The sequence below is a fragment of the Tasmannia lanceolata genome, unplaced genomic scaffold (assembly GCF_043159265.1).
Source record: "Tasmannia lanceolata isolate RefF3 unplaced genomic scaffold, GAP_Taslan_0.1 ptg000007l, whole genome shotgun sequence".
Lineage (NCBI taxonomy): Eukaryota > Viridiplantae > Streptophyta > Magnoliopsida > Canellales > Winteraceae > Tasmannia > Tasmannia lanceolata.
The window spans coordinates 28909717-28926938 of NW_027518684.1; the positions used below are offsets into that span (position 1 = coordinate 28909717).

General features: G+C 41.0%; 1 protein-coding gene across 1 annotated transcript; it reads right to left on the reverse strand.

Annotated features, from left to right (window-relative positions):
* Window positions 1–13314: 13314 nt before the first annotated feature.
* Window positions 13315–15652, reverse strand: LOC143881205 (uncharacterized). Its single transcript, XM_077384191.1, has 2 exons — window positions 13614–15652; window positions 13315–13501 (listed from the first exon to the last, which is right to left on the reverse strand). The coding sequence occupies exons 1-2, from the start codon at window positions 15642–15644 to the stop codon at window positions 13493–13495; spliced, it is 2040 nt and encodes a 679-aa protein (XP_077240306.1). The 5' UTR covers window positions 15645–15652; the 3' UTR covers window positions 13315–13492.
* Window positions 15653–17222: the final 1570 nt, after the last annotated feature.

The window sequence follows — 17222 nt, forward strand, 5'->3', positions numbered from 1 at the left end:
CCAAATCTAGACACCATAGCCTGGTAATCTAGAATAGAATTTTTCTGGAAGCTGGTAGACCTAATCTAGACACCATAGCCTGGTAATTTAGAATATGATTTTTCAGGAAGCCGGTAGACCTAATCTAAACACCATAGCCTGGTAATTTAGAATAGGATTTTTCTGGAGGCTGGTATACCTAATCTAAACACTACAGCCTGGTAATTTAGAATAGGATTTTTCTGGAAGCGACCAAGAAGGCCTCTCATAATGTGAGACAATCTTGACCATGATTTTCTGAGCTAGATGTCTGAAGAGTATTTGAATGAAATGAGTATGGATTGTAAACTTGAAAGCTCTGGGTAGCTGGAATGATTTAAGAATGAATGATGGATTATGAGCAATAGAATAATGGATTTTGAAACTTTGGAAAAAAAAGTGATTGTGATGGAGATGAAAATCGAGATGGATTGGGATTAGGATGGATTGAAACTGATGGAAGAAAGATTAGGATGTAAGGATATTGATGGGGCTTGATGGAATTGAGACTGGGTGTTTGGAAAACCTGGGAGTTGGAAAACTTTTTCTATAAAGGGCTTTACCGCAGGGGACCTGGATGTTTCATGTCTTTAACAAGAAAGGACATTCAAGAACTGGTGAACTCATGACAATATTTTTTTAACAAATGTAGGCCCTTGAAGATATCTGAGGAAAATTTTTCTATCATCATTGCATCTGAGATTCTTCCAAGCCTAAAGTGTCCTTCCATGGCATGGTACTGGATTTTCTGAAGTTCTCATTTCTGAGTTCTCTTTTTTAAAACTGGCTTTGCTTAAACCGGCTTCTCTCATTTGGCTCTTGAAGTCTTCAAGATAAATCTGGTTCTGATGTATTTGCAAGTAAAAGTGATACCTTACCTCTTCACCGAAACAGTTGTAACCTTATGACACGAGGACGACAATCGACTTGCATTAAAGTGAAGAATTGGTAAAAGGCACTATTTGAAAAAAAATGAAAGATTCTGAAAGAGAATAGACTTGAATACAATGACTGGAATAAAAGACAGTGATGCTTCTGAATTTTAACATTTCTTTTTGGTAAGTCTTGCCTTTCAGAGAATAATTTATCAATTGGTAAACATTTGAACATGTTCTTTAAAACAGTATTACTTCATGGATGTTATTACCGCTCCTTGGGTTGCTTGATTTTCATGCCCTTAGTTCCAAGAATTACATGTAGTCTAGCCTGACTTTCTTGAAATTCTGAGTAATTTTCAATTGATGGATCACTCTATGAAAACGTCGAATGTAGCCTTTTTGGATAACCCTTACCATGACCAAGTTGCCCTTTTCGGGTTTTCAACTTGGCGGACCGTCTGCCCTAGCTTTTGCCTGAACTACCCTTTTCGGGTTTTAATTTCAGCGGGCTTGTACCTTGATTTTTGCCTAAGCTGTCCTTTTGGATTTTCAACTTAGCAGGTGAATGACCTTAACTTTTGCCTAGACCGCCCTTGCGGGTTTCCGGCCTAGCAGGTCTTCAAATTCCTTTTTTTTTTCTTGTTTTTTTTTATTTGCCTGGAACCTTTCCATTGTACGTTGGAAGGACTTTATGGGTAGGATAAGGTTCATTGAAGTAAAAGCTTGAGGTTTATGCAAATTTCAACCGAACCTGTGTATACAGGTTGCCTACGTATCTCAGCATAGGAATCAGGTCGAGCGTAGTTCAGGGTAGCTGCCTATAGTTTAGAAGCTTTCATTGATGGTTTTGCTTTTTTCTCTTCTTTTTTTTTTTTTTGTTTCGACCGAACTTAGTTTTGCCAGGCTACCTACGTACCCCAGTGTAGGGATCAGGTCGCGCGTAGTTCAGGGTAGATGCCCCTAGTGTGATGGCTTTTGAAAGAAAATTTTATTCAGGCTCAAAGGGGTTTGAAAAGGGATTTGATTTTTTCCTTTTTAGGGTTTTAATTTTCTGGGATTTACTCGGCCAAAGAAGGCTTTCCGCTGTTCAATGATAGAATTTTTTTTTCTGGAGTTTGACGGCATTTCCAGGTAAGGGTCTTGTTGAAGGCTTTATCTAGTTCTTGACTCATTCTGTTTGAATTCGAACCTCGATTCTTCATCTCCAAAGGTATTTAGATTTTCTGGGAAATGGACAAAGTACTCTTTGTATTGATAACTGGATTGTGATATTTGATCTTGAACTATTTTTGTGTCCGCAGATTAGTTCTGATAGATTTGACCATTGCAAACATAAGAGGTGGCCTTAACTGATGCCCCTTATGTATGTTTCTTCATTCTTCGATTCCATATCTTTGTAAGACCAAGTGAGGCTTTTTCCGTATTCTTGTAATAGGTTTATTGATTTCTTGCATTCCTTTGAGGGTAATGTGTTCCCAATTCATATTTCCTGGATTAAAATTTAAGCTCAAATGTTTATAATTTCAATTTCTTTTTTGAAAGGCAGGATTTAACGTCCCTTCTCTTGCTTAAGCATTTGCTGTAACTCAAGTGGAGTTTCATTGACCTTTTTATCCTTTTCCTAGGAGGGATCTTTTTTATTATTGTTATTTAAGTCAGAAGCATACACTCGAATGTACTGAGAAAGAAATTTTATTGAATGAGAAGAAATTACATTTGCTGACTCTTCCTGAACAGGCTCAGGATTCACAATTCTGAACTCAAAATAAATGCAGGAAATAATAACTCGCCCAGACTAGGCACTTATTGTAACTAAATATAAGAACTGGACAACACAACTAGACTAAACATGAACTGATAAAGACATAAACTTTAATCGGAAAGACTTTCTTTGGTTGCAACTGTCTGAGTCTGAGATTTAGCGAAACTTCCTTTGTCTTGGATAGCTGCAATAAGTGGAACTTCAACTTCTGGTGCATCATCCACAACAAGAATAGTATCTGAACAAACTTCTGATTTTTCAACAAAATAAACTTCCGACTTCAATTCTGGTAGGGCTGCCTTTCTGAGCTTCTTCTCCTCCTCTTCTATTCCTACCCAGTTAAGGATATGAGGGTGATGTTGGGAATCAAATGTATGAATTAAGGTAGAATGATCAAACTCAGGATTGTCCAAAAATATGGCATTGACATTGGCTGGAGGTGGAACAACATGGTTTGGCAGGGGATTGGTGACTACATTTGGCTTTGGTGAGAAGACAAGTAGGTCATTATCAATAAGCTTTTGGATTACAAACTTTAGGCTTACTCATTGTGGGCCCCGATCCCGCGAGAGGGGCGTGGGGCGCGAGCCGCCGCGCTCTCTTCTCTTGGTCTCTCGTACCCACGCGATTGGCGTGTGCCTTTCATTATTGATTTTAATTCGTCTTTTATGTGAACTTGGGATCACTAAGACAATCCGAATTCCACACAAAAGAGACTGACAGAGTCGCCACCTAGATGTGGGATCTAGGACCCATAATTAACCAGAAATCTAGACTCGCTACCTGGTTACAAGAATGGAAGGTATGGGGATTTATCCACCATATGCACCATTCCTGCCCGATAATCGGTCTTCAATTCTAAAAGTTAACTCTTTTAAATTTATTTTAAATGGCTCATTCAACCCTATGTTAATGTGCGAACTAAGTGACATGCATCCTAAAATCTAATTTCAATGGGAATCCTAAATGTGTATCTTGATTTATTAATTTGTCTGGGTTCAATCTAAGTGAAAGTTCTCCTAGAATTCTAATTTCATGGAAAGCCCTAAATGATTTGATTAAGCATTTATAAGAAAATTAATATCCAAAACACCACAATTTGTTGTGGTGCCGACTCGCGGGTGGTATGCCGTCAGACATCCAAGCTGCCTACGTACCCAAGCCTCACTGGGATCAGAGTCGACGTAGTTCGGTGCACCTAAGCTAAGCTACATATGCCTAACTCAACTAAGACACCGACCTAGACGGGATTGACTGTTTCAACAGTTTTAAGAGAAGTTATTTAATTCAAGTTGAGGATTTTATTATTTTAGGATTCCATCTAAGATGCTATATGATTCTTATCTAAATGCAAGTTGTCCCTTAGACTAATGCAGGTTAGCCTACATCCTAGTTTACTAGGCTTGTCCTACGGAAAGATCGGGTGACTAGTGTAACTAGACCTATGGCACGGTTGCTATACATAGCAAGCGTCCGTGATGAGGCTGGACTCCTAACTCTAGGACTCCCTAAAACTTAGGACACTACACGACACCAGTGTTCCTAAAGTGGGCTCTAATGGTTCTTAAGACGGAAACCATAATCCAATAGTTCCGAGAGACACAAGACAAATCGATTTAAATTCTCGAGGTTAATGAATTTTAGATTTCAAGGATTTTCAGTTTTTGGACATTCAAGGATTACCAATGGTTCTAGGGTTCACCAGTTTCGGCCCAGGATAGCATCCAACGAAGGGAATCGTGCGCTCTTTCCTTGCGCAATTTAATACTTAGGTTATAGCATCTTATTGCCTGGCATATCTCAGGATTTCCGTGGACAGTGAACCTCGGAGCCAACAACGTGCTATAGCTTAAGTATTCAAATTTGTCAAAGATCGGTTGCAATTGAGATACGATTATGGATGCATTGGCCATTTTTCCAGGGAAATCTAAAGATCCCAAGATTTCTGTTTCAATGTATTAAGGATTAATATATGACAGAGATTTAAGGTTCTTTAGAGATTTTCAGGTGATTTTCAATTAATTTCGGATTTTCAATGGATTTTATCAATTTTAAGCATATGAGTGATTTTACAAGTGAAATTGTTGCAAACGAATTCGAAATGAGTTGAAACTTATACAGCAGCAAGATATGATGAGATGTAGCTTGCTGGAAGATTTTAATAGTTTTTTACATTAAGCTCATATTTAATTTTGATTTAACAATTAATTGACCAGATTGAAAAAATAACACAGAAACTACTAGAAATAGAAATCTAAATTCCATGAAATTTCTACATTAGTAAGATATAAGTGAAAGTAGCATGCTGTGAGATTTTCATGAATTTAGAAAACTATTTACTATCAGTTTCGAATTTTTCAATTGTTAGACCAGATTATGAATTAACACTACATCCCATGTAAAACAAGATCCAAAGTAATTGAAACTTTTATAGAAGCAAGAAATATGAGATATAAGACTACTGTAAAAATTTTAAGAATTTTCTTTGTGATCTAATGTCAGTACAAATTCCCCCAAAATCTGCTGATTTTCAAAGAAAGCATAAAATTATATACCAAACAAAATCCAAAAATTCTCACAAATTCATGGTAGAATGTATCATTATCATATTATTTTCCCACGAAATTTCATTATTTTTGGAATCTGTTTAGTATATCGTTTAGTTTTCTTTGTTAAAAATCATGCAAAAATCCGAAAATATACCAAATAATTCTAAAAAAATTCCGAGAACGGTGTACCTACCTGTGATCGAAATCCTCGCCGAATCCGAGAGCCGAAAAACTCGAAAATCCCGCCTCCGTGCGATCGCTTCCGTTTTCTTTCTCTTTTTCCTTCTTTTTTGTTTCTTTTTCTTCTTTTCTTGTTTCTTTTTCTTTCTTTTTTCTTTTCAACCCCACATAGCAACTTTGTTAGAACACATGATAGAAGAGAAATGAGTTCTTTCCCTTACTCACCCTCATTGAACCATTTATAGCAAAGGAATGGGAGGGTGGTGGCCACCATTGTGGACTTATTCCATGGTAGGTGGCCACCATTGTGGACATATTCCATGGTAGGTGGCCACCATTGTGGACATTGAATTTTGACATGTGTGTGGCCCCATGCATGTTTTTTAAAGTCCTTTTGAGTAGGTAAAAGATAATCCAAATGGGTCCCATATGTGACCAAATTCCCAATTGTGCATAAAATCATATGCCCCACTCCAAAGTATGATCGGAACCGTTCATTTGATGGGCGACAATGTGATTTAATTTGTGCTCCGCTAATCAATCCTATGGGCTGATCCAAGCCATCCAATAGATCAAAATGTGAATATGTTACCCCATTTTTAAATCACTCCCATTTGATGATCCGAACCGTCCATTTGATGGGCGACAATTGATGATCTTGACCGTTCAAATGGTGGGTCGCAATGTAAATTGGTTGTGCCCCCTTAAATCATTCCTCTATGACGATCCAGACCATCCAATTGATGGGTCCCCTACCTAAGTAGGTTGTGTCCTCCTAAATCATTTCAATGGGCTGATCCGAGTAACTCAACCTGATGATCGTAACAAAATTGGTTGTTAAAACGACTTCTCTGAGATCTTGACCGTTCTCTTGATGATCATCTTTAGGTGTTGGATCGAAGTAGGTTCAAAACTCATTTTTCACTAAAACAATGCGCGGGCCACCCTGTTTGATCCAAATCTAAACAAATGCTCAAGATGGGCCCATCAATCGGATCCAAATTCTCTCTTGCTCGAATTCTTGGGAATAATCTCTCTCAACACTTAACGGAAAAGTGCGAAACATGGCGGAAATGATTGGATGGGGTTTCGCCCAAGCATAGCGAACTTCGGTCCGATCAAAATGGGGTGTCTACAGATGCCCCTCTTTGGCAGAGCGTGTGTAACACGCGAATGGCAAAGCTGAACAGACGACACATTTTGACTGACCCAAAAGCAAAGCAAATTTTTGGGTTCTCGGTTTCTAAGGGTGGTATTCACAAGGGCACACAACAAAGTAACATTAAGAGACTCATAAACAACAAGCAAATGGGAGATAACCTCTCACCGACCCGTAACTCGGCAATCACGACATCTCAATGAGATGGCTTCTCTCTAATACTCACAACTCAACTATTTAAATCAATACGCAAAGACTCTTTTAAAGCAAACACAAACATACTCTGTTAAAATAAAGCTTTTAAGAAAACGAACCCAATGAAATTACCTCAAAGAAAGCAGACCACTATCGATGCAGACGTAAATCAACCCTTCAAACAATATCAAATCAAATTACTCAAAGAGTATGTAACACTCATAGAGTCTCAAATCAAACACTCAGAGAGCTTCAAACACATAGAAATCTTTATACTCAAAGAGCCTCAACTACCCGAAGAGTCTGTAGCACTCAAAGGGCCTTAACTACTCAAAGAGTCTCAAATTAACGCAAAACATTTATACTCAAAAAGTCTCAACTACCCGAAGAGTCTGTAACACTCAAAGGGCCTTAACTACTCAAAGAGTCTCAAATTAACGCAAAACATTTATACTAAAAAAAGGTCTCAACTACCCGAAGAGTCTGTAACACTCAAAGGATCTCAACTACTCAAAGAGTCTCAAATCAACAAAGATCATTTATACTCAAAAAGTCTCAACTACCCGAAGAGTCTATAACACTCAAAGGATCTCAACTACTCAAAGAGTCTCAAATACATCACAAAAACATTTATACTCAAAGAGTCTCAACTAACACTCAAAGGATCTCAACTACTCAAAGAGTCTCAAATCAACAAAGATCATTTATACTCAAAAAGTCTCAACTACCCGAAGAGTCTGTAACACTCGAAGGGTCTCAACTACTCAAAGAGTCTCAAATCATGGCGAAACATTTATACTCAAAGAGTCTCAACTACCCGAAGAGTCTGTAACACTCAAAGGGTCTCAATTACTCAAAGAGTCTCAAATCAACACAAAAAAAACATTTATGCTCAAAGAGTCTCAACTACCCGAAGAGTCTGTAACACTCAAAGGGTCTCAACTACTCAAAGAGTCTCAAATCAACACAAAAAACATTTATACTCAAAGAGCCTCAACTACCCGAAGAGTCTGCAACACTCGAAGGGTCTCAATTACTCAAAGAGTCTCAAATCAACACAAAACACATTTATACTCAAAGAGCCTCTACTACCCGAAGAGTCTGCAACACTCGAAGGGTCTCAACTACTCAAAGAGTCTCAAAACATTTATACTCAAAGAGTCTCAACTACCCGAAGAGTCTGTAACACTCGAAGGGTCTCAACTACTCAAAGAGTCTCAAATCAACACAAAACATTTATACTCAAAGAGTCTCAACTACCCGAAGAGTCTGTAACACTCGAAGGGTCTCAACTACTCAAAGAGTCTCACATCAACAAAGGAATTGCTAAATTATCTCATAAGATCCCAGATTTATATGCCCGTGGTGTAACACGGTTCCATATAAATCCAGATTTGTATGCCCGTCATGCAACACGGATCCATACAAACCCCCTCACAGGTATGCCTGACTCCCAACTTGTTAGGTAGGGACACACTGCGGACACTTAAAAAGTCCCAAATGCCACGCTCAAAGAGTCATTCTTCTTATTATTATTATTATTATTATTTTATTTTTTTTAGAGATTGAAGCTTTACCAAAGCAACACGAACCAAATACTCGACAGGAGAGCTTGAACCAAAAGAGCATGTTCAAACTCTCTAGTCTCTATTTGAGGAGAATGTCCATTTCAAATATCAATGTGTATTTGACATCTTTTATGACGTGAGTCATAAAAGATGCCCCTAGTATGATTACTTCCATAACAAAATTCATTTGGAGAGCAACACAAGAAAAATGGGCCAAAGGCTTTCATTAATGTACACTTGGGGTTACAAACTTTTCTGATGAACACTTGGGCTTATAAGGCTCTTAAAAATACAAGAACATGGTTCTGCTCAAAATCCTGCTTCATCACTGCCATCTGCTAACGTTGGAACTGGGCTAAAAGCCTATCAATCTTCCGAACTCTGCTCTACTTTGTACTTGTTCACAAAAGCCACAAATTCTCTGCTTCTCCTGAGAGTTCTGCTTTACCCTTTATTTTTCTTGCCACCCCGGCTTGGGGAGGGATTTTAACTAAACAGGATTCTGACAACTGACCTCGACTCAACAAGGAAACACTTTGACAAACCACGAACGAGACAACTGACGAACACACGACTCGAACATTAAGAGAGACTGAAATCTGCTTCTTAGTCTGATAAGATTTTTTTTTTTTTTTTAAAATGGTAAAAGTCAACCACTCTTGGAATCTTTTGAATACCGCGTTTAAAGGTACTTCAACCCCCTTTTTGGTATTTTCGTCATGGCTATTATCCCTTTAGATTGCTCGGTTTCAACCTCTCTAACTCAAAGAGTATCAGAAGAAGTCTTGATGGCGCTTACTTAGACTTTGAGAAGGTGCCAAAGAAGCTGAAAGTTAAGCTGGCTTTTAAAGCTCTGCCATCTCCTCATGAAGTCACTGCCATGACCAAATCGCCTTTTCAGGTTTTCGATTCGGCGGACCGCATGCCTTAATTTTTGCCTGGACTGTCTGCCCTTGCAGATTTTCCATCCAGCAGGCTCAGTACCCTGATTTTTGCCTAAGCCGCCCTTTCGGGTTTTCAGCTTAGCGGGTGAATGATTCTAACTTTTGCCTAGACCGCCCTTGCGGGTTTTCAGTCTAGCGGGTCTAAGACTCCATCATTTTTCTTTATTTCTGTTTCTCTACAAACCTGGGCCTGAGTACACTAGAAGGACTTTCGGGTAGGCTTAGGTTCAAACCGGTTAGAATTTGGTATGTTTGCATGTATTTTGACCGAATCTGGATCCTCCAGACTGCCTACGTATCCCCAAAGAAATTGGGAATCAGGTCACGTGTAGTTCGGACGTAAAATCTTTTATGACGAAAGTCATAAAAGATGCCCCTGGTTTAAGTTTAACAAATAAATTTTGACTTTCTTTCGGCTCAAAGGTTCTTTTAGCAAAAGGGGGTTTCATCATTCATTCTTTTCTAGGCCCAAAGGGTTTGCAAATAGTTTAAAATATTTGGGTATGGCTTGAAGCTTAAATCGTCCAAGGATGGCCTCCTAGTGTATTTAAGCATAATATTTCTTTAATTGATCCAGGTTTGTAGGTTCATTTAATTTTTCTCCATTTTCATTGAGGAGTCTTACGGCTTTTCCAGGCAGGACTTCATCAACAATGTAAGGACCAGACCAGTTTGGCCTGAATTTTCCTCTTGGGTCAAATACCGGTGCCCTGTAGGACTTCAATACAAGATCTCCAGGCTTCAAATCTCGGACACGAACCTTCTTATTGAAAGCTCTCTCAATCCGTCTCTGATATCCCTGGATATGATACAAGGCTCTCAGCCTCTTCTCATCTATCATCTGTAGCTCATTGTGTCTGGCCTTTGCCCATTCTGACTCTGGCAGATCGGCCTCCACCATCACTCTCAAAGAGGGGATTCTTAACTCAACAGGGAGAACAGCCTCCATTCCGTACACCAAAGAATACGGAGTCACGCCTGTTGAAGACCTGATCGATGTTCTATAAGCCCATAAGGCATAAGGAAGTTTGTTCGACCAGTCCTTATATGTCTCAGTCATCTTACTGATAATGACTTTGATGTTCTTATTTGCTGCTTCAACGGCCCCATTCGTCTGCGGCCTGTAAGGAGACGACTTGTGATGCCTTATCTTGAACTCTTCACACAGGTGTAACACCTCTTTCTTGAAATGTGATCCATTATCTGAAATCAACTCGTGAGGTACTCCGTATCTGCAAATTATATTGGTACGGATGAACTTCGCAACTGTGTTCGAAGTGATGGAAGCATAAGATGCAGCCTCTATCCACTTTGTGAAATAATCAATAGCCACCAGAATGTACTCATGTCCGCTCGAGGATCTCGGATAAATCTTCCCAATGATGTCTATTCCCCATACCGAAAACGGCCACGGCAAAGTCAGGGAGTGCAACTCCGAAGGAGGAACATGAATAAGATTCGCATAGACTTGACACTTATGGCATTTTTTTACAAATGCGAAGCAGTCTGTTTCCATTGTAGGCCAATAGAATCCAAGTCTAAGGATCTTTCTAGATAGCATCTTCCCGTTCATATGAGGTCCACAAACACCCTCATGAGTCTGCTCAATAAGCTCCGCAGCTTTATCTTCATCAACACAAAGGAGTTGTATGCCATCAAATGACCTTCTATACAGCTCTTCACCGCAAATGATGAAATTCGCAGATAACTTCTGGAGAGTTTTCCTTTCCTTGCTTGAAGCTTCCGGAGGATGACCCTTGCCTGAAATGAGGTTTCTGATATCTGTGTACCAAGGCTTCCCATCTGGACATCTAGCTGAAATCTCTATAGCATTTACGTGCGCAGGTGCCCATTGCAGTCTGATGGCTAACGGTTGAACTTCCATTGTAGCGGAGATATCTAACATCGAGGCCAAAGTGGCCAAAGCATCAGCAAAATGATTTCTGGTCCTTGATAAGTGAGTAAATGTGACGCTCTTGAATTTCTGGACTAGAGATTCCAAATACATATTATAAGGGATCAATCTATCTTCTCGAGTTTTCCATTGCCCATTAATCTGGTAAATGATCAGGATGGAATCCCCGAACACATCAATATCTTGAATCTGCAAAGCTAAGGCTGCTTCAAGTCCGGCAATACAGGCTTCGTACTCTGCCATGTTGTTGGTGCACTCGAACTGCAACTTGATGGAGATAGGAATGTATTCTTTCTTCGGGGAGACCAAGACTGCACCTACTCCTTGCCCACGACTGTTTACGGCTCCATCAAAGTACATTAACCACTTGGTGCTGAGAACCTCTTCTTCTTCGATATCCATAATTTCTTCATCAGGGAATTCGGCTTTTAGAACAGCATTCTCCTCAACTGGAGCATCGGCCAATTGTTCAGCTATAACCCGCCCCTTAACTGATTTCTGAGCGACATAAGTGATGTCGAACTCAGACAATAACAATAACCACCTTGCAGTCCTTCCTGTAAGGGCAGGTTTCTCAAACAAGTACTTTAGAGGGTCCATTCGTGAAAGCAGAAGAACCTTGTTTGAAAGCAAATAATGTCTAAGCCTCTGGGTTGCCCAAACTAATGCGAGACAAGTCTTCTCCAAAACAGTGTATTTTAATTCATACTCTAGCATCTTCTTGCTGATGTAGTAAATGGGTCTTTCTTTCTTAGACTCAAGATCCTGCTGAGCAAGCATGCAACCCATCGCTGTATCCGTGATAGATAAGTACAACAGCAACGGTTGGCCTGGAATAACTGGCGAAAGAACAGGGGGCAATGATAGGCATTGCTTAACCTTTTCAAAAGCCTCCTGGCACTCTTCATTCCACTTGTTCGAGGAATTCTTCTTCAGAAGCTTGAAAATGGGTTCACACGTCATCGTCAGATGTGCTATGAACCGTCTCAGATACTGAACTTTGCCAAGGAAACCTCGGATCTGCCTTTCTGTCGTCGGCGGCTGCATTTCTTGAATCGCCTTGATCTTTTGCGGGTCCACTTCGATCCCTCTTTCGCTGACCATAAACCCCAAGAGTTTTCCTGACGTAACGCCAAATACACATTTACTCGGGTTCAGACGAAGCTGATACTTCCTGATCCGCTCAAAAAACTTTCTCAGGGCAACAGTGTGCTCAGGCCGAGTCTTCCCCTTTACGATCATGTCATCAACGTAAACTTCAACCTCTTTGTGAATCATATCATGAAGAAGAGTCGTGGCAGCTCTTTGATATGTAGCACCAGCATTTTTCAAGCCAAACGGCATCACTCTATAGCAATATGTACCCCACTGAGTGATGAACGCTGTCTTCAACATGTCTTCAGGTGCCATTTTAATCTGATTGTACCCTGAGAATCCGTCCATAAAGGATAAAAGAGCATGTCCAGCAGTGTTATCCACCAGGAGATCAATGCTTGGAAGAGGAAAGTCATCTTTAGGACTTGCTTTGTTTAAATCTCTAAAATCAACACACATTCTGACTTTCCCGTCCTTTTTGGGCACCGGTACTATGTTAGCGAGCCATTCAGGATATTCCACCACCTGGATGAATTTTACTTCTAACAATTTCTTCACTTCTTCATAGACTTTCAACTCCCATTCTGTTTTGAGCTTTCGGAGTTTTTGCTTCTTTGGCTTAGCACCAAGGATTAAGGGTAATCTGTGCTGGACGATTTCCTCACTTAATCCTGGCATATCATCGTAAGACCAAGCAAAAACTTCTTTGAACTCTTTAAGCAGGGTGATCAATTCCTCACGTTCTTCAGGAGATAAAGTTTTGCCGATCTTTATTTCCTGAATTGAGGTTTCATCACCAATGTTCACAGTTTCAACTTCCTCATCAAGTGGTTTTGCTCGGCGACTCTCCTCCTGTTGGATCATATGTCTGATTTCAGGGGGAGTTTCGTCGGCATCCTCATCAGAGGGGGAGTCTTGATTGTTATTTTTAAGATTATCAGATTTTAGAGCAGATTCAGCAGATGAAATAGAGACAGGAATGTACTCAAAAGAAGAATCCTTCATTTCATTGGAATTTGAATCATATACATCAACAGACGAATTACCCTCATCGGGGGGTACAATGAACTTTGGACTCATTTTTACAGACTCGATGGAAATGTTGACACCTGCGTCAACTGACTCAGGACTATAAAAGGAAACAGCAACAGATGCTTTATTATGAACAGACTCCAACTCAATCTCGCTTGAAAAGGAAGAAACGTCGCCGATCTCAGGTGAATGGTCATCTATGGTACCTGCATCAAAAGACTCATTAGAAGATATAGACTCTGAATCAAACCCGGAGACTGACACGTATTTATGGACGACTGACTTTTCTGAAGGGATTCGTTTGTACTGGAAAATAACCTGGGGTAGGACTTGAGAAGTCCAGTTAGTCAGAGGTTCCTCAGCCGGGGTGATAAGACGAGTTGGGTCCAGTATCAGCGGGCTCCTGCCAATCACGGCCACAGTCTGTGACCCTTCTTGAAAAAGTGAATTCAGAAGACTCGGCTCTATGTGCTCTGTCCAATCAGCCTCAGACTCTGTCTCTACAATCTGCATACCCACTGGCTCATCTTCTAGCTCAAGATCGAAGAAAATCTCAAACCCCGGAAGCATCTGCCCTGTGCTCTCATCCAACCAAAACTCTGCAAAGCCACAGAAAGGAAAGGCTGCGCCTTCTTTTCGGAATCGGCCGTTCATTTTCAAATCAATGGGTGCCATTGGTAACCCCAAGCCCCGACGACGGTTTTCTGCCCATTTCAGCATCAACTGCTTCATCTCTACAATTTCCTTCTTTGTAGGCTTGTAACCCAGTCCGAACAAACCATTGAATGTTTTGAACACAGGAAACTCGGTCAAACCCTGATGATATTTGCCTAACCCGGCGCCTGGCATATAGCCCTGTCGGCGAATCATTCTGATGACATTCGAATTCGTACTGGTCAGGAAACAAATTTCCTCATTCAAAGCCTCTTTGAAAGTGATCGTAGTCACCTCTAGTGAAAACCCCGTCAAATTGATATCTTCGGATCTTTCCCCAGTTATGTCCGGAGTGATCTGCCCTATCTCGAGATCAGGATCCCCCTTTACCGTTATCACTCTGTTCCTGCGAATGAACTTCAGTTTTTGGTGGAGAGTAGACGGAACAACCCCGACCTTGTGCATCCAAGGACGGCCAAGCAACAGTAAGAATGAAGCTTTAATATCTAAGACTTGAAATTCTACCTCAAAGTCTTCTCCGCCAATCTGTATCTCAGTGACCAAAGTCCCGATTACATCTCGGCGAGTGCCATCATATGCTAGAATACCCTGCTCGGATGGAATAAAATTCTCAGGACTGAACCCCAGGGTTGCTGCGGTGCTTAATGGGCAAACATTCAGTGCAGAGCCGTTATCAACCAACACCTCTGGCACCTTCTTCTTGTTACAGAAGACTGTGATTTTAAGAGGCTTAGTATGGTCTCGGCCCTCAGGAGGTAAATCGTCATCAGCGAATGACAATGTTTTCGCAGCTCTGGCCATGGCTACGAGACTGACAAGCTCGTCAGGTGAGGTATTAACAGAAACTTGTGCTGCATTAAGCTCTTGAAGGACTAGCTTTCTGTGCTTCGATGAGGCCATTAGTAAACCCCATACCGAGATATTAGCCTGAGTCTTTTTCAGCTGCTTTAACAGGCTCTCATCTTCTTCGTCTGCGCTCACTTTATTCTGCCTCTGATTTTCTGAGTTTCTTGCAACCCCTGCCGGGTTTTCTACACTCAATTCTGGTGGTTTGAACACTCGCCCACCTCGGGTCATGTGACGCATCTCGTTACACTGATCATCCAGCAACAGCAGTTCGTCTTCGTCCGTTCTGAAAACATAAGGTGCATTACTGACATCCTCTTCAAAGTCCTCCATCCTTAGAACATAGGTGGCTTCCTTTGCTTCTTCCAGACCAACATTCTGAAGCGCATATGACTGGGCTGAAGATGACTCAGTGAGTTCAGCATCGTCAAACGACAGCACATAAGGTTCTTTTTCTCTGAATTCTCTGAGCTCTTCATCGTCAAACTTCAAAACATATGTTTTATCAGATGTAATAGCGCAAATGAGAGTAGAGGGATCAAGGATGGGCTCATCTACAAAGATAGCGTTTGTAGTGGGAGGAGCAACAGCACGGTGGTTGGGGAGAGGATTCTGAGTGATATTCGGCCTTTCAACTGCAAGCTCATCTTTATCGATCATGTTCTGAATCGCGTGCTTCAAGGCCAAACAGTTCTCAGTCATGTGTCCCGGGCCCCTGTGATATTCACAGTATTGATCCCTTCTCCAGTTTCCGGGCAGCGGATTAGGTACAGGTTTGACATCCGGAAGTCTGATCTTCTTGTCTCTGATCAACTTCTTAAGTATCATGGGCAGTGGAAATGGTAATGGGTCAAACTGCCTGAACTACTTCGTCACCATTGGTCTAACAACTTCATCAACAGGCTTGGCCACTGGTCTGGTATAACTGACTGCTTGTACTTCCTTCGGTTGGATCATAGGCCTCTTCCCCTCTCGGACATCAGATAGCGTTTTGGCTCGGAGGCCCTTAGCAATAGCATCCTCGATCTGGGTGCCGGTCTTAATCAAATGATCGAAATTCTGATAGTGCTGCGGCGCCATGAAGTGAAAGTACTGCGGGGACAAGCTCTTGAGGACCAACTTTATCTGGTCTTCCTCTGACATTCTATGGCTCAGTTGGGCAGACTTGCGCCTCCAGCGCCTAATGAAAGATGTGAATGTCTCCTGAGGATTCTGCTTCAACAGCTTCAGATCTCTTTTAGTGACCTCGATCCCTTCCTCCATGGAGAATTGTTCTACGAATCGGTTAGAGATTTCTTCTAATGTCCTAATCTCTTCTGGTTTCAACCTCAAAAACCATCTTTTGGCTACCCCTATAAGAGACATAGGAAACAAATGAGCCATCTGCTCTCGACTTAAGCCATGCTGCTGGGAAAGAGTGATGAACCATCTGACGTGGTTTCTCGGACACCCAGTTCCATCATATTTGTCATAGTCTGGTGCCTTGAACTTAGGCGGGAATATGGCATTAGGGGACACCAGAAATTCAGAAATATCGAATCCCTTGGACGCTTGAACCTTCATGCTCTCAATGTCACGAGCCATCTTCTCATACTTATCGAACAACTCATTCTCCTTGTTAACCGGAGGGACAAAGTATTCCCCAGCATATTGCTCATCTTCTAGATCGATCTCTACGGGAGAGATGACTGGTCTGGTGAGGTTAGGAGATGTGGCCGGAGGAGGCTGAATGGTGGGATCTTTAGAAGTAGAGACCTTTTGAGTACTCTGGTCTTTTAGATGAGTCACCTCATCTTTCAACCCTGCTATATCTCGACACATATTTCTCAACATTTCCTGTATAGTTATCATGGGGTCCACTGGATCATTAGCCATTTGGTTGACTTCAAAAGAACCTGACAACTCTGGTGAAGATGGTAAAGGTGCTGTTGGTGACACAGTGGGATCAAAATGACGAACAAGTCTAGACACTGAGGTAGGTCTAGACCAGGTAGGTTTAGCTTGGGTGCCCTTTTTTGAAGCGATGGTTGCTATCTTTCAGAATCCTGATTGGAAGTTAACATACTAGATCAATAATCATGAGATAAAGATTCTGAACAAATAGAGAAAAGAGTAATCTTGAAATACATCAACGGGTATGTTAATTTGGAAAGAATCCTCAATCTATTCCTTAAGGTGTTCTTTGGGTATAACCGTTCTTCTTTTGGGAATGAAAGAGTCAGGAACGATAAACATCCTTAATCAAAATAAGTTTCGATCTCAACAACGATCATGCACTCAAAGAATACAGGTGAGATCAAACTTTTTCATCAATGATTTCGATATGATCCAGGGGTAAAAGATATATGATAAACATTGGATCAATCAATGGCTCAGATAATAGACCATGGCCATAAGAATGACAAA

Excerpts from the sequence above, each read along its gene's own strand:
- LOC143881205 (XM_077384191.1), bottom strand. The coding sequence starts at position 15,644 with ATGATACTTAAGAAGTTGATCAGAGACAAGAAGATCAGACTTCCGGAT.